This window comes from Parasteatoda tepidariorum, chromosome 12, assembly GCF_982258835.1.
Source record: "Parasteatoda tepidariorum strain Cologne lab strain chromosome 12, Ptep-v5.0, whole genome shotgun sequence".
NCBI classification, from domain to species: domain Eukaryota; kingdom Metazoa; phylum Arthropoda; class Arachnida; order Araneae; family Theridiidae; genus Parasteatoda; species Parasteatoda tepidariorum.
The window spans coordinates 4,064,882-4,088,807 of NC_141766.1; the positions used below are offsets into that span (position 1 = coordinate 4,064,882).

The 23,926-nt window shown below is 27.7% G+C and overlaps 2 protein-coding genes across 5 annotated transcripts in view; one reads left to right on the forward strand and one right to left on the reverse strand.

Annotated features, from left to right (window-relative positions):
- The window catches only part of LOC107457256 (ETS homologous factor), an 86,832-nt gene extending 78,211 nt beyond the window's left edge, over positions 1-8,621 (forward strand). For both annotated transcript variants that reach the window (XM_016075380.4, XM_016075382.4), the window contains exons 8-9: positions 1,026-1,221; positions 6,834-8,621. In XM_016075380.4, the coding sequence (XP_015930866.1) occupies positions 1,026-1,221; positions 6,834-6,948 (311 nt within the window). In that variant the 3' untranslated portion in view covers positions 6,949-8,621. The remainder of the gene's footprint in view (positions 1-1,025; positions 1,222-6,833) is intronic.
- A 2-nt stretch (positions 8,622-8,623) lies between these two features.
- On the reverse strand, positions 8,624-23,811 carry LOC107457257 (sulfotransferase 1E1). Of its 3 annotated transcripts, none has more exons than XM_016075383.4 (6): positions 23,179-23,811; positions 20,372-20,577; positions 14,900-15,026; positions 11,762-11,856; positions 11,498-11,681; positions 8,624-8,821 (listed from the first exon to the last, which is right to left on the reverse strand). In XM_016075383.4, exons 1-6 carry the CDS (start codon positions 23,546-23,548, stop codon positions 8,703-8,705), a joined length of 1,101 nt encoding a protein of 366 aa, XP_015930869.2. In that variant the 5' UTR covers positions 23,549-23,811; the 3' UTR covers positions 8,624-8,702. The 3 variants fall into 3 exon arrangements, with proteins under 3 accessions (XP_015930869.2, XP_015930870.2, XP_087012023.1); XM_016075384.4 differs by having other exon boundaries at positions 14,942-15,026; positions 23,179-23,695; XM_087155897.1 differs by lacking the exons at positions 11,762-11,856; positions 14,900-15,026 and having other exon boundaries at positions 23,179-23,695.
- Positions 23,812-23,926: the final 115 nt, after the last annotated feature.

Sequence of the window (23,926 nt, forward strand, 5' to 3'; positions counted from 1 at the left end):
AATATTAAAAATGAACTTCAAGAGGGAGTTAAATAAAACATGCGAAAGATCTAAAAAAAACTGTCTTTAGATGTATGTTTTTGACACCAAATGTTGACATAACAAACTCAAAGGATATATAGAAAAATTTCCTCTTAAGCTCAATAACGATATCTTAATAAACGAGAATATATATTTATATAAAATAAAAAATTTCTAACTTTTATGTTATTTATATGCATCTGTGTCAAATTTTTGAATTTTGTGCACTTTGCAATGAAAATTTATTATAGTGCCTCCTAATGCAAAAACTCTGTGCACGTCTAAGATTTTCGGTCGACAAGTATGTAAAGAGACGTATACATCTCTACAGGAAGTCTTCTAGAAATATATACTTTGTGCGCTAAGAATGCTCAAGAAAATTTGTTAAGAACAAGAGTCTTCAAAAAATCTTGCTGTCAATAAAGACTGCTCCGACATAAACAAATTCGATCGCACAAGCAAAGACATTCCTTTCATCCACACAGACATTCCCAGAGATGCCAGAGTACTAGAAGTTTCATCCCTATTTATCCAGTAGTGATTCTACCAAACGTCATAAACTAACGTTTTTTAGAAACAGGAAAAAAGTTCTTGCATCAAATTCACGTGATAAGGCATACATTTCTCCCAAAATTCATTCCTATTTTTGGTTCTTTTAACAGATGGATGCAAATAGCAACTGCAAATCGGAAAAGTTATATGAAAATCACAATTTTTCAATGAATAAAAGTTAATTATTAATAAATATTACATATTACTAAATTTTTAGTATAGAATCGGAAAACGAAATTTTTTTGCATCAAAAACCCACGAAAAAAATGGTAAAAGAGACTTACAGCGCCATCTGTCAGGAAACTTTTGAATTAAAACCAAAAACTCTAAGAAAAAAAATTCATACCTTGTTACCTGAATTTGTTGTAAGAATTTGTTTTCCCGTTTTAAAAACTTATAGTGTAATTTAGAACATCCTGCCTTTTCAGGCAATATATATTTTTTAATTTTAGGCAAGGGTAGTGGTAAGCTGTGGGAGTTCATACGAGACCTTCTACTAAATCCTGCCACTAATCCAAGCATGATTCGTTGGGAAAGAAGAGAAGATGGAATTTTTAAATTTGTTCAGTCAGATAAAGTTGCTCGTCTTTGGGGAGATCGAAAGCAGAATCCAAGAATGACTTATGAAAAGTTGAGTAGAGCAATGAGGTAAGATATAAATTCCAGAACAAGATGGATACAACTTAACTAATCTATATGCAATGATTCAACAAATCATATTAAATTGGATATGAACAATCAGCATACTAATGAAAAGGAAAGTTTCAATGCTTTTTAACACAGGTTGCTAATGTTCAATCCTCCCCCCCTTTACTGCACAGCAAACATTTAAACAGTAGCTGAACTCGCCCTACACACGAAACGAATACAACGATTATCCGTCTGCTACTGCCCAAGCGGTCTTTTTCTTAATTAACTTTTTAAGACAAATTATGATTGTAAGAAATCGTAATGATAAAATTCATGTCTATATTGTGATGAAGCGGAAATGTAAACAATTCTTTGATTAAAAAATAAAATCGGAATTTTAATGCGTACTCAATACTAATTTAATCTCTGGAAATCCCTCTAAAAAAAAGGACACGAAACTCAAATTGACTACATTGGGTCCATCTCTTTGAATAACCCAATAAATTAGGAAACATTTTTTATCAGTATTAAAAGATTTTAAAAAAGTTTTAAAAGCGCTGGAATTTATTTCAGAACAAGTATTGGCGTAATTTTTTATTTGGAACTTTTAACACATTAAATATCAAAGCTCCCATTTTAAAAACATGTCCTTAAGAAAAAAAAAAAAAAAAAAGGCTGTTACCTTACCGTAAACCGGGGCGAGTCTACCCATTTTAGTTTTATTCAATTTTCACTATTTTAAAATGCAAATAAAATTTTTTTTACCGACGGAGGACTTAGGTCAGACTCTAAGGAAGATGGCGATGTAGTAGTTTGATCCGTTTTTATTTATTTGGTGTCTTTTTAACCGACCTGTTCAAACGTCTTTTGAGAGATTTGTATTGAAAATCAGCAAACTTTTAGTTGGTGCTCCGTAAGTATATTATTATTATTACTATTTTCACTTTGGTTAAGTGATAAACTTATCTAAGACTAAGATTGCATTAATTTTATATGAAAAAAAAAAAAACAAAAAGAATGTAAGTTTTGCTGTTGTAAACAAAAAGCCAGAATTCGCGGGGCGAGTCTACCCATTCGTATTTAGTTTTAATAAAGCAGAATAATATAATTTAGAACTTTGTTTATATTAAAATTAAGTCATTTTAAATGAATTTGAGTATATTATTTTAATTCTGCATTGATAAATTTATCATTAATAAGAAAACTTATAGGTTAAATATAAATGTAAATATAAAATATGTTTATTTTACCTATTTTTTCAATTTTTATATTACAAAATTAACTTTTTTTATTTAATGCAAGTTGAATAAATTATTATTTATAAATTATTATTACCTCCCAAAAGAATGGGAAAAGGATTTTTCATGATTCCCAATGCTTGAATTTCGATTTTGTTAATGATCTTTAATTATTATTATTCATTAATTATTTAATTGTAAATTTATATTAATTTTAATTTATTTTTATCAACAATAAGCAGAAAAAAATGTTATTTTATAATTTTAATGATTATAAAAACAAAACTGTGATCAAAATGTGATAATCGATCAAATACTCAATTTGTGTTGTTTTATGAATAAAAAAATGGAATATGTAATAAAGTTATGAATTTTACTTCATAAATATCCTATATAGTAACTAAAATAACAATTTAATAGTAAAATTTGATTATTTACAATGTTAACATTCATTTTAGTAGAATGGGTAGACTCGCCCCATACGAGAGATTTGTCAGCAGTTCTATAAAAATATACAGTAACAGCGTAACTGTTAATATTTTCTAAAATCGATTTCACAGCTTTAAAGAGGGATAAATAGCGATTCCGAAACACCTATTAAAAGCCTTTTTTCTTTAATATTTACAAAAGTTTGACCACTTGAAAGTTGACAAACTGAAAAAATGTGTAGACTCGCCCCGGTTTACGGTACCTATTAAATTTTTAGAATTTATTTTGTCAAAAACAAGATATTCATGTTCACCGTAATATAAATAACTTCATTCCTTTCTAAAATCATATCAATACAATAGTTTTAAAGACTTAAGTGGTAGTTAAATCTAAAAAAAAATCTCAACTTAGTATTAGTGCAAATGCCTAGCCACTTATTCTTTAAAAGATATTTTTCACATAAATAGAAAAAAAGAAGTAAATTTTCACAACCTTGGCAAGGATACTACGTCCTAAGACACTAATATATGTAGCAATACAGCATGGAAAAATATATACATATTTGGGAAAGAAATTTAAAGTATGGAAATCAATTAAACCAACTTAAACAATCTAGTAATAAAATGCTTATGTAAATTTAAAAAAAATTTCAATTAAAATAAATGCTGTTTTCTTTTTAAATTGTTGATTTAAACCAACAGTTGCTCGAGGATTTTCAGTAAATTGCCTTTTATTTGAACATGCTCACTATGGACTATGGTTTAATTTTAATGATATTTGCAGCAATAGTTAGTTATAAAACAGATAAAGTGGTAGCAAAAACACATTATAATTTTCGTATAAATTTTGAAAAAATATTTTTCAACGATGTATTAAAAAAAATCTAAAATTCTTAAAACTGAAGTTATTATTACCATTCCATATTGTTACTTAAGGCGATTTCACTCACGCTAGTTTAAAATTCTACTCATACCTATGCACTACATGTTCACTACTTATGCGAAATACGTTCCCATTGAGACAAAAATTAACAATGAATAATTTTTATTGAATTTAGGCCATCAGAATATCTTAAAAATAAATTTAAGCAAAAAAAAAAACTACTAACATTGTAATTATTATACGATTAAGCTATTCGCTATTTCATATGTAAGAAAATGGCATTTTGTTGTTAAAATATTTCACAAAACATTAGAAAATACTTTAAAATATTTGAAAAGTTATTTTAAGGATTCACATATAAGTTTAAAATTTAATACAATTTCTGTTATAAGTTTAATATATAAACATAAGTTCAATATATTTTCTGTTAAATAAGTTGAACATATTTCACTTTAATTTCTTTAAAAATCTTTCGCAAAGTAAAATATAACTCATTCTCGTGCAGTCATTTGTTAAGGATTTTATCAAGCAATTGTTCAATTGGAATTTTATCCTAATATTTTCTTTTCTTACAACTAGAAACTATTAAAAATGATTTTTTTTTTCTGTGTTACATTGGCTCTGTTAACAGCATGAATGTCCTACATTGGTTCTTTAGGTCAAAAATAAATAAAGATGCTCATAGAAAGCTTTTAAAATGTTAGAGTAATTCCACTGTCATGTGTGGGACAATTTCTAAGGCATTTTCTTTATCAATTTCATCATAATGCGTTTAATAACTTAAAAAAACGAAAACTTCATATAGTTTTTATGAAGTGCATATAGTATTCTATTTTTTTAGACTAATAATTCTTTTCAAAGTCATAAAATACATTGATCATAATAAATCAACTAAGTGTCACGTGCGGGACAGAGCTGAAATTGTGTAAATATAATTTTTGAAATAAATGTATGAATTTAGCTAATTCAAAGAAATTATTTAAAAAATCTATTTTTTTTACATTGAAAGTATACTTCTTTAAACGAGTATCAATGATCTTAAATATGTTAAAATTCATATTTTCATTGCAATTAATTTTTAAGTGTGGCAGTAGTTAGTGTAATCTTAATAGATGTCCCAGATGTGACAATGTCTCGCCAAATGATTCTAATTAAGTATAAGAAAGTTAAGCAAAACAATTTCTTTTCTTTTTTTTCAAGAAATACTATTCAAATTAATTTTTTTATTAAACCTGAATTTACCATGTTTGTTGACAATTATGAGGGGCAGATTTTTTTTCTTTTCAAAATCTGTTGTCAACCACATGGGGTACAGTCAGAGGAAACAGACCACTTGTATATTTTAGATGAACACCTTTCTTCATGAATGATTGATATATGAAATGTATTTTTACTATTTTTCCCAGATAGAATTTATAGTCAAGAAATCATCCTGTCCCCTCATTGAAGAGACAAATTTTCAACTTGAAGTTTATCATCTATATAAATTAATTCCTCTTTACTAGCATTGAATTTATAATGAATTTTTGTTTTCCCTCCATATCACATGATTTTCTTTTATACCTGATACATTTAATAGAATCTCCCATTTGCAGGTTTAAAATTAGTTTTTTATTTCTTCTTCATTTAAAATATCATATTTGACATTAAAATATATTTACTTCATATTTGACAATCTGCTGCTCTCTTCTGTCTCTGTCAGTGGTTTATTTTTTAAGCATGGTTTAGTTAGAAATAAAATGAAAAAGCTAGAAAATTATAATTTTTGTATATAAAGTTCATGTTTTAATTATTTTTAGAAAATGTTAATGTCTTATAGTATTTAATTGTTTTTCTTTAAAGTTTTTATTACTCTTAATCAATATTACAAAAGCCTATACTTCTTACATAAAGTATTAGTATTTCCAAAGTAATGTTGTGTTTCTGAAGAAATATTTTTTGTTATTTATTGAGAAATATCTTTTTTAGTAATTTTACTCAATTTATTTTATGAATATGTGCGTCTTAAACTTTTGATAAATAGCAAACCAATTAATGTGTAAGCATTCTCATAAATTGAACAATAATTCATATTAATTAATCATCAATAATTCAAGATATTTAATTTTATAACGTGATATTTAAATTGTTTTATTCTATGACTATATGAAAGAAACATTATTTCTAAGAATTTAGGTAATATTCAAAATTTTACCCAAATATTTAAATTACATTTAACATGTTTAAGTTAACTTCAACAATTCATAATTTATTAATACCAACTTTACATTTAAATTACATGTTTTATATCTGTACAAATTAAATATTCTTAAAAAGTTACTATACATCAATTAAAAAAAATCTGACTAAAGATAAATCGTGATTCTCTTCAAATCTTGTGTTTAGATTTATCTCTTTTGAGAACTGCCCAAAAACGTAATCAAACTGTGACCAAATAATGTCAAAGTCAATACCACCAAAGATCAAAAACTAACTCATTTGAGGAAGAGTTTGCTCCCTTTTTTGCTTCATCAGTAAACAAACTAGTTTTATGAAAACATTTCTACAGATCAACCTCAATATTGGTTGGTCAGAGCTTAATAATGTCTTTGTTTTTCTCAATTAGAGATTTATCCAGAACATACTTTGTTATTTGACTTCATTTAAACAAAGTTTTCAAAAAATTAGTATTAATGATGGTCATTATGAAACACACTTCATAAACATTTTGGTGCATTCAAATGTCTATTTAATTCCATTAAATTTCTATCCAACTTTTAGGGATCTCTTTGAGAGAGAGCAAAAAATATCCTTCAATTTTTATGAGTTTTGGTTTATTAAATTTAACAAAAGAAAAAAGAAAACTTTTGATCAACATGATATATAAATAATTAGAGCAGATAATCAATTGGTCTAAAATCTTTTTTTTAAAAAAACTATGTTTATTTTTTAAAAAAAAGTAAATTATATTTATATAATAATAAAACAATGTTCATATTTCCCTATGGCCATCAAGCATAGAAATTTTTTAAAGAGGTAAAAAGTATAAATATTAGTTACCAAATATCACTGAATTTAAAACTTAATTTCTTTCTTTTCCAGATATTACTACAAAAGCCAAGTTCTACTTCCAGTATTTGGAAGACGATTAGTGTATAAATTTGGTCCAAATGCTACTGGTTGGCGACCAATTCTTCATCAAACACAAGTGATGTGAGGTAGAACGTTCAAGCATTCAAAAAGCCATTGCATTTAACACAGCTATTGATGTTCCATCTTAAAGAATTAAATCAAACTATAAATGTTTTCAAAGTAACTGTTTTATATTCTGGAAAAAAAGTTTTTATTTTGACATTATAAGTTTTTATCTTGACATCATTAGCTTTTATTTGAAACTATAGTATTTATTGCAACATATTTTGAAATAACAAGTAAATTCCAATAAGAAAACTTCACAAGTAGGTAAAAGTATTGGGAAAAATTGTTAATATTTATATTATCACAAAGACAAACAATAAAATTAAATCTTTCACAATGGCTTGTTAGTAAGAAAATAATAAAGATAAAAAAACAGAGTTAAAATGTGTTAACTATAATAATAGTGAAAACATTTACAGTAAACTCCCAATTTATCCTTGGTATGATTTTATGACTAAACCATAGGTGTAAAATTTTAACCATGGGAGAATTTTGTCCCAGTGATATTTTGTGCCTCAATATTTTGTTCACAAGAGATTCTGTAAAATTACATTTTGTATCCATGAGAATCTATCCAAAGACATCTTGTTTGAATGCAATTATCTCCCTCTATTTTTTCCATACAAGATAATGTCTCATGATATTTTATCTGTGTGAGATTCAATTTCATATTTCGTAACTTCTATTATTTTACACAATATATCTTCTGATTCAGAATCCGTCCTACAGTTTCTGACAAACCATTCGCACTACCCAGATAGCACACTGTCTCATTTTTATTGAAATCTGGAAACGGTTCTATCTGGGTAGTAACATATATCTCAGACTTGCCACAGGAATTTTGAAAAAATATGTTGAACTTTATGACGAAACATAATAGTTCAAAAACAAGTTTTCCGAAATGTAAAAAAAAAACATTAATTGTACATCAAATTATAATAAAAGTTTATAATTAAATAAATTGTATAAAAATATAAATTTAAACATATTTTTTATAAAGACATTCAATAATTTCATTTTCAGTTATCTCTCTTGTTAGTTATTTTAAAATGTCATTATTTACTGAACTCTCAATTGGAATTTTTCATTAAGGGCCAATTTGATGGCTTAATATTGATTAAAATTGTAATTTAATTTGGTATTAATAATCAGTACTAAATATTTTTAATTTAAATATTTCACTAATTTTGAATGCAATTAAAAACATTATAAAAAATCTGTTTGTCAATGTTCCCTTAGTTATAACAAAACATTGAGTCATAATAAAACATTTTTAGTAGTTGCAAAAGAGCTATTGAAGAAGAATAATCATTAAAAAAATTATATTGTGTTTTTAAACTACACTAAATACCTATTAATTACACTTATAAACTAGCACTACTTAAGTTTTTATACAATAAACTGTAGCTGTAATACATTAAAATATAAACATCAAATGGAGTAGAAATTATTACTTTGACCTTACGAAAATTTCAACATTTAACAATCAGCAGAAATTTCAGAGGGAGAGAATTACAGTTTTTTGATATATTTTTGCATTAAAAAATATATTTTATAAGAAAACAAGAAGAGTATATATAAATCTTGAATTAAATATATAAAGTTCTGAAAAAATTATTCAGAGATCTTGTCTCCCTGATGTTATACTTATGTATACATTACAGTTTTAATAAAAGTGTTTTAAATTCAAAATGAAGTGTTCCTTAAATAAAGATTTATTTTCTTAATAAACTACTTGAACAGAATACCACTTTCAATATGTTGTAACAAAATTTAACTTTTTAAACTATCATCATAAAAAATATGTATATTTTTCATATTTTCATCAATCCAAGAACTCATAGCTTGGTTCATTTCCGAAGTAAAGTAGTTCTTCCAATCTCCGATTTCACCTAAAAAAATGCAAATAAAGATTACTGTTTTTCTAAGCAAATATTTTTTAATTTTATATCATTATGGTTGAAGGTTTTAATATTTATTCTTCACACTTGGCTTCAAAAACATTTCCAAATATTGGAAATTTGTCCTATGCTTTCGAAACAGTTATTTAGCCCTTTTACGCCGACTGTCACCTGTCAGCAAGAAACGCACTCACTTCCCCGCCGCCACGCCGGTGTGCAAGAGCGTTTTCTCGCTCACCCCCGGCAGTAACCCATTCGTGCCAGTGTCCTGGAACGTTTTAAAAAATAATATTTTTGCCAGAAGATGCCATTGTATGTTCATATGGTTTCAGATACATGCAGATTTGACCTTCTACTCAAAATGAGAGTAGTATGACTCACATACACGTGGTTTTTAGGGGGAAAGAATGAAGGTATGTTTCCGAATGGCATGCTTTATGACGGCTCTTTAAATTTGCACGTTGTATTTGTTTACAGTAAGCAGGGGAGTTTTTTTTCTCGTTACAACGTTGGGTATTTCGATTTGCAGTCCAGTTTTTAGTGGAATGTTAGTGTTTTCAAATTTTTCATACGAAATAAGAATTTTAAGTCATATATTTAGTTTTCAGACATATGATGTTAAAAGTTATTAAATGGTAAGTACATACTGAAAATAAAATGCATAAAATATATATTTAAACAAGAAATAACTTAAGTAAATAAAGTATCTATAGAAATATATATAAAGCATATGCCATTTAAATACTCTACAGAACATTATTAAACAACACGTTGATATTTTAGTAATTTCATAGATTTAGGCTGAACAGCAAAAAACCCTCCGGCCCTGGACAAACACTCGAGAGAGAGAGACTGTCGGCCTCAGAGATAAGCACACGTTTGCGCTTCCCGTCGCGAAAGGGTTAATACTGAATAAATGATACTTGAAATCAATCAATTCATTATTGCTGTCATGAATCTGCTTCTCTGATTTTGTACAAAAGCCATTACAATTTTTGCAACTGGCATTTTTCTTCAACAAAAAAAAATAAATAAATAAAAATTCTATGACACATTATATTACTGAAATATTTGCTAATCATTATCATTCTGTCATAATCATAGTAATTACAATAATCATTTCCGTCTATAATTATTGAGTCCCAGAATTTTATTTTCTTTAAAACTAGCAAGGTATTTGTCGAATTGAGGTGTAGTTGTTCAATGGTGAAAGGGAATGCGAAAGACTGATTTTTGACCCTGAGTGGCAGTTTGCGCGCAATGTGACCACATTGCCACAATAAAGTGATTGGTCACAAAACTGTAGAGCTATAACCTTTATAACCCCTTGGTTCACAAAGAGCAGTAATGAGAATGCTTTACTTTTATTTGTCTTAATTTTTGCTTCATTTGTTGATTGAATAACTAATTTCAATAAATTAACATCTCCTTTAGTATTATAATATAGAGTATTATAATATCAATAGAATTTTGTGTTAAGGAAAAAGTGATGGTTTGCCCTAATGTCTAAATGATGTTTAAGGCCAGATACCAGGCTATTCGTAATTTCTTACAGAGTTTCAGAAAACTATTGTAAAACTAAATATACAAACATGAATATAGCAAAAACAAACTTGCAGCAAACATAGAAACAATACATTTACAGTCCTTACTGGCATTTTATGCTCCTGTTTGAAGTAATGAAAGCTTTATAAAATGAAGATTTTTTAATATTTCAAATCAGTATTTTAACACTTTATTCACTGAATATTATTTTGTAAGCGAATATGGAAGTAGAGTAAAACATTCTAAATATTGATTTCATGGCCGAATGTTGTTGACTGGTGACAAGTTGTCATCGTAAAATACTGCTACTTTATACGCAAAATAATAATAATAATAATAGATAAATGAGGCTTATGCCTATTTTCACAAAACGAAAAGTTTTTAGTATCTTACAGTTTATCTTTTCAGTGAACATGTAAAAAATCAATATTATATTATTGAAGTTAAAGAAAGATAATTTGGCTAGCATTCAGCGAAAAAATTTTTTTCATGTATCATAACTTGTACTACATTAGAAGTAAGACATATAGTATCTATACAATTAGTAAAACAAAAAAACTTTTTTTTTTAATTTCTTATTTATTTATTTTAAACAATTTAAAAAGTTGGATTAACCTGGTACCCAGTCACAGATTATTAAAAGAATAAGTATCTTAAAAATGATTAATTTCATGTAAGAGAAATTTTTACAGCTAGATTCTAAACAATATTGGGGTCCAAAACATTTCATTGCTGGCGCTCTTCATGATATTAAGATGGTGTAAAGACTTTTAAACTTTCACACAAAACACGAGTCGCCTGCATCTTAAATTAATTTATTCAAAGCTATAGATGCACATAACAGATAACAGACAAATATTAACATAGACAGAACATTTATCAAAAACCGCCATCATCTTTTTAATCTCGACTCCCACTACTCTTCAGGAAAAGAAAAGAACCTAAAAAAAGTTTAGTGTGCCATCTAGTGGCCAGTTTCTTACAATGGTCTTAGCCAACAAGTATTTTAGAAACAGTTATTTTATGAAAATTTCAATTTTTGATAAGAAACAAAGATTACAGTTTTATAACTAACTTTTGACAATGGAGAACACAAAATTAATAGAAAGAAAATATCAATACCTTTTCTCATAAATTTAGCTTCATTCTTATTTCTGATCCCTAAATCATCCCAGTGTTGATAATTAACATTCGGATTTTGAGACATGTTTTGAAAAGAACAGTGATTAGCTATAGCATCAACTTCTGAATCTGTTAAATCTTTTCCAAGAAAATTAGCAATTTTTTTAATGGAACCATTGATGTCCTGTAACATGTATAAAACAAATCAGTTGTTTTATAACATAATTTTTGTATAAATCATAAAATTAAGAGCATTTAAATTACCCAATGCAAATCTTCATAGCTCAGAATACAAATATTTGATTCATTTTTAATTTCCCATACCTCTTTATAATGTCTCCAAATGGGACCATATGGTACTATAAAAAGAATTTAAAAAAAAAAAAAAAACATTTTAGGATGTCACATAAGATTGCAATGTATAAGTTTCAAAAACTGATGAATAGTTTGATGGGCACATAAGAAAACATAAAGCGAGAATAAAAGCTGTGATTTCAGAAAATAAAATGCAAAATAACTTTAAGAGCTTTAAAGACGCTTTAAACTAAGTAATTTTGAAAATAATTACAAACATTCAAAAAATGATCAGCATAAGATGATATTTAAGATTGTTAAAACAAGTGATAAATAAAACTGATAACTCACAACTATAAATATATCCACTAACTTGACACAATAAGCTATATCTGTGTGGTCCAGCCTATAATTATTCGTGAGCTAACTGAAGCTTTCGTATAGAACTGAGAGAATCAGAAACATTTGATAAATAAAACTGATAACTCACAACTATAAATATATCCACTAACTTGACACAATAAGCTATATCTGTGTGGTCTAGCCTATAATTATTCGTGAGCTAACTAAAGCTTTCGTATAGAACTGAGAGAATCAGAAACATTCCAGAAAGAGAATAAGATATATAGTTTATTCAAAAACATTTATTAAAATTTACATTATAAGTTTATACTATTTCAATATACTGTCTCATTTTACATTCAGAAATTCAATGTAATCATTGGCATTGCTTTCATGATATCAATATATCAATATCCTTTGTAAATTCAGAAAGGTAAAGTCTCAGGCTCAATTCCAATGAAACATTCCAAATTCTATTTCTCATTTAATTAGTTTGAAGAGCAGAAAAAGCATATATGTACAGTCCTAAAAAAAATGAATCACCCTGAATAACTTTCATTCTAATGGTCGGATTTTCACGAACTAAGTGTGAATTATAATGGTTCCTGTGGGTGACCTCAAATATGCTAATAAATTAGTGCTAATTGTTAATTAAGTTACGAAATCAGATACAAAATGGTACTTTCACTGAATAATTATTTTTTTATACATATTTTGAATCCTGACCCTTGAAATAGGGCAAAATTTCGAAGAAAAAACTTCGTAGTAGTAACAACAAGTAGACAAAATTTCGAAAAAATTGGCTCGCAATAAAGATTTATATCTATGGCGAAAGTTTAAAAAAATGCTAAATTACCTCGCCATAGATAGTGAAACAACTTAAAACAACCATAAAGAAACTGAATGAATGACAAGACGTCATAAAATCGTGTGTCTTTGTTGCTATAGGCAACCAAGAAGAGAATTTTTGGATCTGCTTTCTGGGCAAAGAAAATAGTATTCTTTTTAACACTTTGAAAATAAAATTTGAATTTAAAATGAAGAAATGAAAATGAAATTATTTTTGATTTTTCAATATTTCAAAATTTGAATTTTGAACTTATTATCTGATATTTTTTTATTTTTTTAAAGATGTTATTTGTATAAAAATGCTGTGCTAAAACCAAATTTACATAAGTTATTATGAACTTATGAAGAGTTGTAGGGCTAATTGATTTTACAAATCAGTTCCAAGTCTTTCAGGTAAGGAAAAGAAAAAAAAGATCCTACAAAAAATTTGGGGCGCGATTCTGATCCACAATCAGAATGTTTCACAAAATTCATAGTATTTCTTTTCAATAAAATTGAAATATATATATATATAATAGTAAATTTTATTTGTATTTTTATTTTATTGTTGAAAGTCATTTCATTCTGACAAATATTTAGGTTTCATGGATTTCTTGAATAAGTAGGATTTGCAAATAGCATCTTTATGAATAAATTCCGAAACTGACTTTAGCAAACCTGTTTTTTCCCTAAGCTCTTCGATTGCAATCAGTTACTTATTTATCACCAAATATGGTTACTAAAGTTTCTTTGTCTTATTCCTTTCTTCAAAAACTTATTTTAATATTCTCACCATCTCTACCGACATCTGATACGATAACCTCATTTTAAGTACAGTTCGTAAGGTCCTTAAGAAGTTAAAAATGTGGTGGTAAAACTAAGAATATAGCTCAAATATAGCACATTAATTAAGTAATGCTGTAAAATAAATTAAATACCAAAGATAATAGATCATGTTAAAAAAAAGGGAACCTTACAAAATTATTTTCACAGAAAACATTTCTGTAAAATACTTGCGAAAGAAACCTGTAATAAAATAATATTTTATAAAAAATAGAAATGTAGCACTAGTAGAAGAATGGATTTATATAAAAATGATTATTTGAAATGATCAATTAATCTTAATCTGGAAAGAAATCAATATAAACCCATAATATTGGACAATTTAAGTGGACATAATTTTTCTTTATTAAAAAATATTGATTTCAATAATCTATGCAATATGCAACATCCTCGACAGCAGAAACTATCTAGCATGGTTGTGGGCTATGCAGATTATTTTCATCTAAGTTTGCTATTTATTTTTAAAAAGCAAATAAACAAATGGGAAAGTGCTGAGACTCTTTTTTAAAACATATTCAAACTAGTTTATAATAAAAATTAAAAAGCTAAATTCTGAGAAAACTACAAAGGACAAAAAATAAAGAATTTTACTTTCTGTTACTTGATTACAGGCTTAACTGTATAAGAATTTATACTATTTTTTGTATAAAATTCAACTTAAATTTAAACAACTAAGTTTTTATGTATACTTCTTACTTTTAAAGACAATCTGTATTCAAATAGGGTAAATTAGATTATGCGGAATTTACACAATAATACCCTGGCTAACATCAATTAAAAAATTTTTTTTGTGGAAAATATGAACTACGTTTCAATTTTCTGATTAGTTTTTTGAGATATTTGACTATTTCCAGATCTTTGATTCCACTTGTACATAAATCAGCTATCCAACACATACAATTAGATAAAACCATGATAAGCAGTTCCAACTCTTCAACAAAATATTTTTTTCAAAAGAATTTGAAATTTTTATTTTCCATTTATAGATATTTTATGCTTTTACATTAAAATTAAAACATGGATTGAAAGCGTACAAAAAATATTTTTGAATGTTGCAGAGTTGATGTTTTGAACTGTTTATAAGCTAAACCATACCTTTATTTGAAAGGAAATCGTCAAAAAAGTCATGAAAATTACCACTGTAATTTGAGATAGTCATCATTCTAACAAAATGATAATATGAAACAATCACATCTTTTGGATTTCTGGTTATATAAAATATCTGTAATTTAAACATAATGTTAAAATTGAATATATTTTACATATATCTAAATATATAGGTATAAATATTTAATAAATTCTTGACATGAGTTAATATTGGGTTGTTCGGAAAGTAATTTCGTTTTTTGGGGGGGGAAATGAAAGACAATTTTCGTATAATGAATAAATATTTTATTAAATTATATATTGGACATTTTGGTACAACACCTTTTTCCATCTTTCTGGTTGTAGCATGATTCCACGCTCATAAAATTTTTGGTCTTTGCTGGCAAAAAACCTGATCCAGCTGATTTTTGACCTCTTCATTTGAAGTAAAGGCTTTACAGTCCAAAAAATTTTGCAGTGATCGGAACAAATAATAATCCGAAGGTGACAGATCTGGAGAATATGGTGGATGAGGCAGTGTATCCCATTCAAGCTGTAATAGCTTTTGGCGAGTGACCAAACTTGTATGAGGTCTCGCATTATCTTGGTGGAACACTATACCTTTTCTGTTGATTAATTCTGGCCTTTTCTGTTGAAGTGCATCATTCAGTTTGTCCATCTGATGACAATAGACTTCAGAATTAATTGTTGTGATATCCGGTAAAAGGTAAAAGAAAATGATTCCCTTAAAATCCCACCAAACAGACATCAACTTTTTTGATGGATATTGACTTTCACAATCCTTTTTGCTTCATGATCTCTTGTGTTTGACATTGTTATAGACAACCAATTTTTTGTCCCCAGTAATGACGCGATTCAAAAATGGATCATTTTAGTGACGTTTGAGAAGCGAATCACAGACGTCAACGCGACGATACAAATTTCTCTCCGCGAGAACAATGGGGAACCCATATATCGAGCTTCGAGGCTAAAACCAGGCCTTTCAAGTGTTCATAAACAGTTGAATTCAATAAATTTAACCTCGCACCGATCTCACGTGCTGTTATTCGCCGATTTGCATAAATTAATGCCTTTATCGTGTCTTTATCAGCTTCAACCGGTCTTCCAGAACTTGGTGCATCTTCGACATCAAAATTGACAGATCGAAATTTTGTAAACCAGTTCTGGCACTAGCGTACTGTCAACACATCTTCTCCCTTCACAACCAGGGATCTGTCTAGGTTTTTGTGAAAGGTACCTATTTTGTGAAAATTTAAACATAATTTGTGAAAAAATTAAAAATTATATTAAAAAATCAATACAAAAACATGGTTAAAATATAGATTTGTTGTTTCTTAAGGGGTACAAAAATAAAATTTTAAGAAAAAGTATTTTGTGAAACTACCATTTTTCCTAAAGTTGAATTTGTGAAACTACCGTTTTACCTAAAATTGAATTTGTGAAGGTACCGCTAAACGGTAGTAAATTCGGCCTGGACAGAGCCCTGACAACGGATAATTTCTTTCTGGCATGAACAGCATTTTAACCTTTTCTATATAGTAAAAAAGTAAAATATGACGAAAATGATGCTTATTGCTCTCTATATTTAAAAGGGCACCAACCAAAAACTACTGCGTAGAATTAATTGTACTTTTTCACACACAAGCCTTGCTATATTAGCTCTCAAAACATATAATGATAATGTGGCTTAAGTGTGAAGTTGATTTCAAAAAACTGCAATTAAATCCTCTGGCGGAAAAACAAAATTACTTTCTGAACAACCCAATATAATATTAGCTTATTTACTCTCCACGCCAGTCTTAGGAACATACAGCCATTGCATAGTGTCATGTGCAGAAAGTTTTTTCTTTTCTTAAAAAAGTAAAATTTTTTTAAAGAAGTAAAATTTTGTGAGAAGTAAAAAATTTTTAAAGGAAAATTTTTTTTCTTTCCACTCAGTTTTCATATTTTTTAAATAATAAATAAATAGGTCTTTTAATCATATTGTTTCAATCTCACACATTTATGGGGATTTCTTTATTTCAAACAACTTGTAAACTCTATTTTATACAACATTTTCACTTTGTTATCATCTATTTGCATCATCTATAAGCCAAAATGCAAGGGAGAGAGAAAAATTGAACAATTTTTATTATATCCTTAAAAAATATCAATTTCTCATAGCAAAAATTACTTTCTTTCCTTTCACTTGAAAAATTTATCAAAATTTCGTAATAAAATATCTCTTTACTTCATGATGCTTTCTTAAAAAAATGACTTTCATGTGTGCCATGCTCTTTTAGGATGGCACACATGAAAGTCATTTTTTAAAGAAAGCATCATGAAGTAAATAGATATTTTATTACAAAATTTTGTGCCATGCTCTCTTTTGGATGGCACACATGACTACGTCTGTAGCATATATAAACAAGATTAAAAAAGCAAAACAATCATCATACTTAAGAGAAAAATTCTTCAACATAACTAATATAGATAATATTAAAAAGATTGTTGAGTCTAAGGGTAGTTTTGTGATGCTGTGACTAGCAAATGGTAGTTTTTGTGACACTACACAGTGCATTCACAAAAGGAAACTAGTTAAGATTTATAGTCCATATCTGTATAATTAAGTAATTATAATTCCCTTGTATTTGCACTCATTTTCATTTATAAATAATATATATATATATATATATATATATATATGAGCAGAGAAATCTCTCCTTACAGACAATTTTCAAAATCTTCATATATGAATATACCATTAACACCCTCAATAGAAAAGACAATCTTTTAACGGGGCATGAACAGTAACTTTTAGCAAACAAAGCTCTTCAAAGCAGATAATCTATATTCTTTAAAGTATATTTTGTTTACCCTTTTTAAGCAAGAATCCAGTATAGGTGAGTTTTTATGGGAAATTAAATGCTGTAAAGAGATATAAATCTTTGTGTGAAGAATGAGAAGCAGCAAATTACTGAACTAACATTTCTCGATGCCTTTTAACTGGTTGCATTATTGTGAGTTCTTTAGTGTATGATTATATTGTGCATTCCAACACTATCTATTTTTAAAGAGCTCAATGGGGCTTGATACCTCACTGCTCACTGGTAGGTATTGCCATAGTCTTTGTATCATACATCAAGAAGATACAGTCTATACTCTTTAGTATGACTCTCCATTAGTGTGACTCTTCCATTACAACACCCATTGCATTAAGTTCCATTAGCTGTTCCATAGACGCAATGTTATTTTAATACCCATTAGAACCTCTAAACTGAACCATTCATTCTAATATATCAACCAAAATTTTGTTTAATTCTTTTTAATTCCCAGAAAATCACTCCAAAAACAGGTGTAAGACATTTTCACACCTTCAACAAAAACATTTTTCTAAAGACAATGAGTCAATCAATAACAAAAGTCTCAAAAAAACATAAAAACCACAATTTCTTTTGATTTTACTACTCAATAAACATGAAACATCTTTAATTCTCAATGAATGAAGAAAGAGTGACAGGACCACATATTCTTAACCTAGGAAGTCTGGGCGTAATCTATGGTCGAATGAGTTGTGAAACGTGGACCACTTACCATTATTGAGAATTTGAAGTGTATGTTGCACCTTCATTTAGAAATTGAAGTTCCCTGTATAATCAAAACCTTTCAAATTTCTTTTTAAAGGGTTCAATATATTTATCAATCTTATTTTTCTTTTTAGAATATTGTATTTTCTCTTTCCGTAAAGTGTTGTAAGAATTGGTTTATTTTTTAGTTAAAACACATATTTTTTACATTCAACTGGATTTTAGTTTTTTTCCGTTCTCTTGGTGTATGTTATTTAGCAAAAATGGCTACTTCTAACCAGTGTAATACTAGATGCGTCGAGTTGAAATCAAAAATTTTAAAGGAAGGGGATAACATCAAAATCTTAAATTGCTAAATTATTCAAGATCCTGAAAAACACTAAGTAGCTCACAAAAATTAAAAATCTAAGGACAGAAGAACAAAGTGTTTTAATTTCGTGACATTGATGTTATGAAGTAAAATTTCAAAATCTAGAAAAAAGCACTGAATGACTGCTAAAGTTTATGTGCAATATTAAAAGATGTCATTAAAAAAAAATTTAAGCTTTAATATATATTAAATAATACTTGTACTTTATTGGCATAAAAAAACTGTGCATTAATCAGTTTTATAATTCTATTTAAAGTGTAGCATGTTTCTGCCAAAATTAATCCAGAATGCATGAAATCTAAGTAAATATTTGCTCTACTTTTATGTAATCACTATATAACGACCTTACCTTATAACATCCATTTTTGCTTGAACCACAAGGGTCGCTATATCAAGTATCGACTGTATTTCATATTATGAACGGAATTCAAAATCATTCATTAGTAACTGATTCACATATTTTCAAACAATAATTCAAAAAAGACTGTTTTATAGAGAAGATTTAAGAGTAGAGAACTAAGATAATTTTATCTTTCAAAAATCGATGAAATGCTTAACGGATTGAAAAGCATCACAAAGATCAGAAAAGAACCAAAACTATTTCAAACAAATTTTGATTAAATAAATTACTTGTTTATTCAATCATATTAATTCAGATTAAGTAGATAACAGTATTAGATTTCTCAATTAGCATGTATGTTTGTTATATCGACAATTTTGTCTATCCTGAAGGTGTCCACTTTATAGAGGTTTCCCAGCATGCATAAAAATTTATAATTGAATTGGAATATTTTTATCTTCGAAAAAAAATATAGGTTTTTCGTGATGCATTAAAATATATTTTAAATCATATGTAACTGTTATAATATTAAACCAAATACCTGTAAATGCTTAAGGAATGTCATGCAAACTAGACATAAATTGTCTTTTTAAATTTCAAATGATTCTACTATCATTTTACTTTCTAAATGTAAAAATAATAATAATAAAAAAACACACAAAAATGTGAAAAATATAAATTAGTCAACATAAACTTTTATCTTCAAATAAATAAACATTTTTTAAGAAATACACCATTATTTCAGCTTTTTTCTCAACTAGCTTACATATTTAGAATTGTAATCATTAATATAACAGAACTTATAAAAAGCCCTAATAACAAATAACTTTTTATTAGTAATTGATAGTAATAAGTGTACATTTTAATTAAAATGAATTAAGACATAAAATAAGAATACTGGTAGGGGGAACTATAAGACCTTGATTATACATATAAGAAAAAGAATTGAATTACACCCAGACAACTGCTAAAACATAAAAAAAAAAAAAAAAAAAAATCTTTTTTTATAAGTAAAAATAAATAAACTTCCGTATTTAATTGACCATAAATGGACATTTAAGATGATATAAAACTAAACTCAGCGTATAGCTTCCACGTTTCACATCACTACACAAATATTGCAGATTGCTGTAAAAGAAATGAAAACATCAAATTCATTTTCAATATATTTTTAATGTACTTACTTTAGGTTTTTTCAGTTGAACATCTTTGGGTAAAAGTGATAAAGGTAAGTGCGTCTTAATAAGGCGTTGATCAGTTATCTTTTCAATAGAAGATAAACCAGGATACACAAATTCTAAATAAGGAAATCGATCTTCAATACTTTTAGTCAAGGAATTATCAATGCCATATATAGTGCAATAAATAATTTCTTGGAGCCATGTAGTACCTAAAAAATTATAAAATTAAATTGAATTTTTAATGAAAAAGTTGCTGTGACATTTAAATAAGTCCTCCTAGAAAGCTATAAGTTGTCCTAAGCTATCTATTAGAAAATTACTTAAAAAGGGAGGTCACCATAAAAAAGAAATTAACTGAAATGGCCAGGACAACAAATGTCTCAGCCAGATAATTTAACTTGCATTAAATTAAAAAAAAAAAAAAAGAGTATGTAGGGGCTTACACCAAGATAGCTACAAGTTTCACCGATCATAATTTATAATAGCTCCATTCTGTGATGGTTAGTTCTTTCTTTCTTGCATGCCACAAACTGGTTGCTATTGAAACTTAGAGATCTTCTGGGTGCAGGAACCGATACAGAAATCTTACCAAAATACAAAAAATAATAGTAAAAAGAAATTCTCTCAAATTTCATACAAATGTTAGGATAGATTACATTTGTTAAGATTTTTGAAGCATTACGGTGCAGAAAAGATGTTTTAAGTACAAATAAGAAGATTAACGAAAAGAAAAAAAAACAATGTGACTATTTTTTCTTCAAAACACAGTGTAGTGCTTGCAAAACACAGGTCATTTTTAATTTCTGATCTATTTCTTCAAATCATCTTCACTTGTAACATTATTGAGATGATACAAAAAGAAAACAAAAAATTTTAAAAATTCTAAATAGATAAAACTTCTTTGAAAAAAAAAACGAGCTAAAAAGCAGCAGAAATTTCAAAAAATGAATAAAAGTAGCAATAAAGGAAACGAAGGAAATAAAAATATGACAACCGATGCCAAAGTCTTCAGGGGGTACCGGCCCCGTTAGCCATAAAACAAAACCATTTCTATTGAGGGAGAAGCAAATGCCTAAATTAACTCCCTCAGTACCCCGATGGTTTTGTATAGAAGTCCAGGAAAAAAAAACATGAAATACAAATAACCAATTTAGAAAAGAAACTCAAACAAAATCATCAGAATCATTATTGGAATTCCACAAGGTAATTCCTTTTCTGGCGCTTTTGCTAACATTTTTTTGAAGCTAAATTTCTTGAGCATAATGAATTTAAAGCTTTTAGATATATTGATGATTTGATTTTGTTTAATTGTGATAATTATAATTTTATTTATAGTATTTATCCTGGAGATTTGGTTTTGAAGAAAACTAATGAGAATTGTTTAAATGGTGAATATTTAGATTTTAAAATTGATATTGTTAACAGTTTTATTAAAATTGGTGTTTCTGATAAAAGAAAAGCTTTTAAATTTAAAGTTATTGTTTTCTGCAACTTTAATACTAATTTGTGTAATAAAATTTTTAAAAATTTAGTTTTTTCACAATTGGTTAAGATCAAAAATTTGCAATAATGTTGAAAGTTTTCGGGAAGCTGTGAATAATTTTTTGAATAATTTGAGTAATTATGATTTTCCTTTTAATTTTTGTAATGTTAATTTTTTAATTAAGAAAATGAATGAAGAATTCTAGGTTTTTATATATTTTTTCTTTTAACAGGGTGCAATTCAAGTCTTAACTGAGCAGCCCCAGTTAAGCATCCTATTAATTTGTTACATATCTTTTTCTTGACTTCTTTTATTTTGTATCTGAGCATTGTAATAGAGGGCGTTGTTTTCCTTAGTTTTTAGTGTTTCCTTTTCATTCGACTTGCTTGTGAAATTGCTGCTTGACCAGGTTAAATGAGTTTTTATTTTATGATGATTTTGTTTGAGTTTCTTTTCTAAATTGGTTATTTGTGTTTCATGTTTTTTTCCCCTGGACTTCTATACAAAACCATCGGGGTACTGAGGGAGTTAATTTAGGCATTTGCTTCTCTCTCAACAGAAATGGTTTTGCTTTATGGCTACCGGGGCCGGTACCCCCTGAAGACGTCGGCTTCGGTGGTCATATTTTCATTTCCTTTATTGCTACTATTATTGAGACGACTTACTTTCAAAGATGAGTTAACACTATTCTAAGACTTACTTTTTTCTTCAAATATGCCTTTTGATTGAGAATAATTTTTTAGTCCAAGGAATTCAACTTACAAAATATCAAGAATTTTTCCATAAAGAAATTAAATAGATTTAAAATAACTTTAATTTCCCATCAGAGAGTTTAGGTAAGCACACACTAGATTCATTTTCGAAAGTTACATATGACTATTGGAAATCAGACTAACCTCATACTCCCTTAGGGTAGAATTTTTTACTTGTAGAAGATCACTACTTATATAAAAAAGATTGTCTCAGATTTCTTGTTAAAATAAAAACACATTAATGGAATAAGAGAATATTTCTGTATTATGATCAATCACCAAGGAGGCAAGTGAATTTTAAGCATGCAAATTTAAAAGTAAAAATATTTAGAGGTTTGCTTAGGGATGGTTACAAGTTATACCCTTCAAGTTAGTTCTTGGAACTATCCCCACACTACAGATCATAGACTGAAGTCATGTAAAGGATATTAAAGTTGAGCTAATACACTCAGCTTCTATTAATGCCAAAGCATACGTTATTTATAAATAGCTTATTATTGAGCTTTTTAGATATTATTAATAACCTGATTTATTAAGTCTTTTTACCTGCTTTAGGAAAAGATAAACAAATATACCTGTTTTAGGAAAAGAAACAACAAAAATGTCATTTTCCCTGCAAGAAAAATTCTGAATGTCACTCAAATTCTTCATTACAAATGATGGTAAAACAAACGCTTTATACTCGTAAAGTTTAAAGTTATCATTGTAAAAGGCATTATTCACAAACTTTGCATCGTTGAAAAAAGTAGACTGCTTTCTTCTTTTAGCCCATACAACAATTAAGAAAGTTCCACCGAACAACAAAGTTGATGCAAGCCGTTTCACGAGCCTAAATTTCTTAACAGAAGCATCATTACTAAACTTTTTGCAGTCATACTTAATTCTACTTGAGCAAAATAATAATTTCCGATAAGCTAAATGTCTGCCGAATATTACTGAAAACATTTTTAATGCTTCAAATATAAAATTCCATTAATAATCTTAGCAGCTTTCGAGCAGTCACATAATTTATTCTTTAATTTCTCTTATTTCGAAAAAGTCTTCAGTAAATTCACGATCAAAAGTTATGACTTTGTTGACAAAATTTTGTTGTTGTCATAGCTCTGCAATTGGAGATTTGACGAGCTCAATATTAAATGCTTACAGCTTTGTATTTCTGACAAAGTTTATTTCCATAGCGAATTTAAATAATTCCTTGTGACGTCATTAATATCGGAGACCAAGTTCAACAAAAGTTGGCCAACGTTTCAACAAGGTTGACGCATGCCATATAGCCTTTGATGCTTGGGGAATTTTGTAAGAAAATATTGTGATTTGGGGAAA

Excerpts from the sequence above, each read along its gene's own strand:
- LOC107457257 (XM_016075383.4), bottom strand. The coding sequence starts at position 23,548 with ATGTTTTCAGTAATATTCGGCAGACATTTAGCTTATCGGAAATTATTA. Across the intron at positions 11,857-14,899 it reads CGATTTCCTTTCAAATAAAG|TACCATATGGTCCCATTTGG; the intron begins GTATGGTTTAGC and ends TTCTTTTTATAG. Across the intron at positions 11,682-11,761 it reads GCTATGAAGATTTGCATTGG|GACATCAATGGTTCCATTAA; the intron begins GTAATTTAAATG and ends TACATGTTACAG.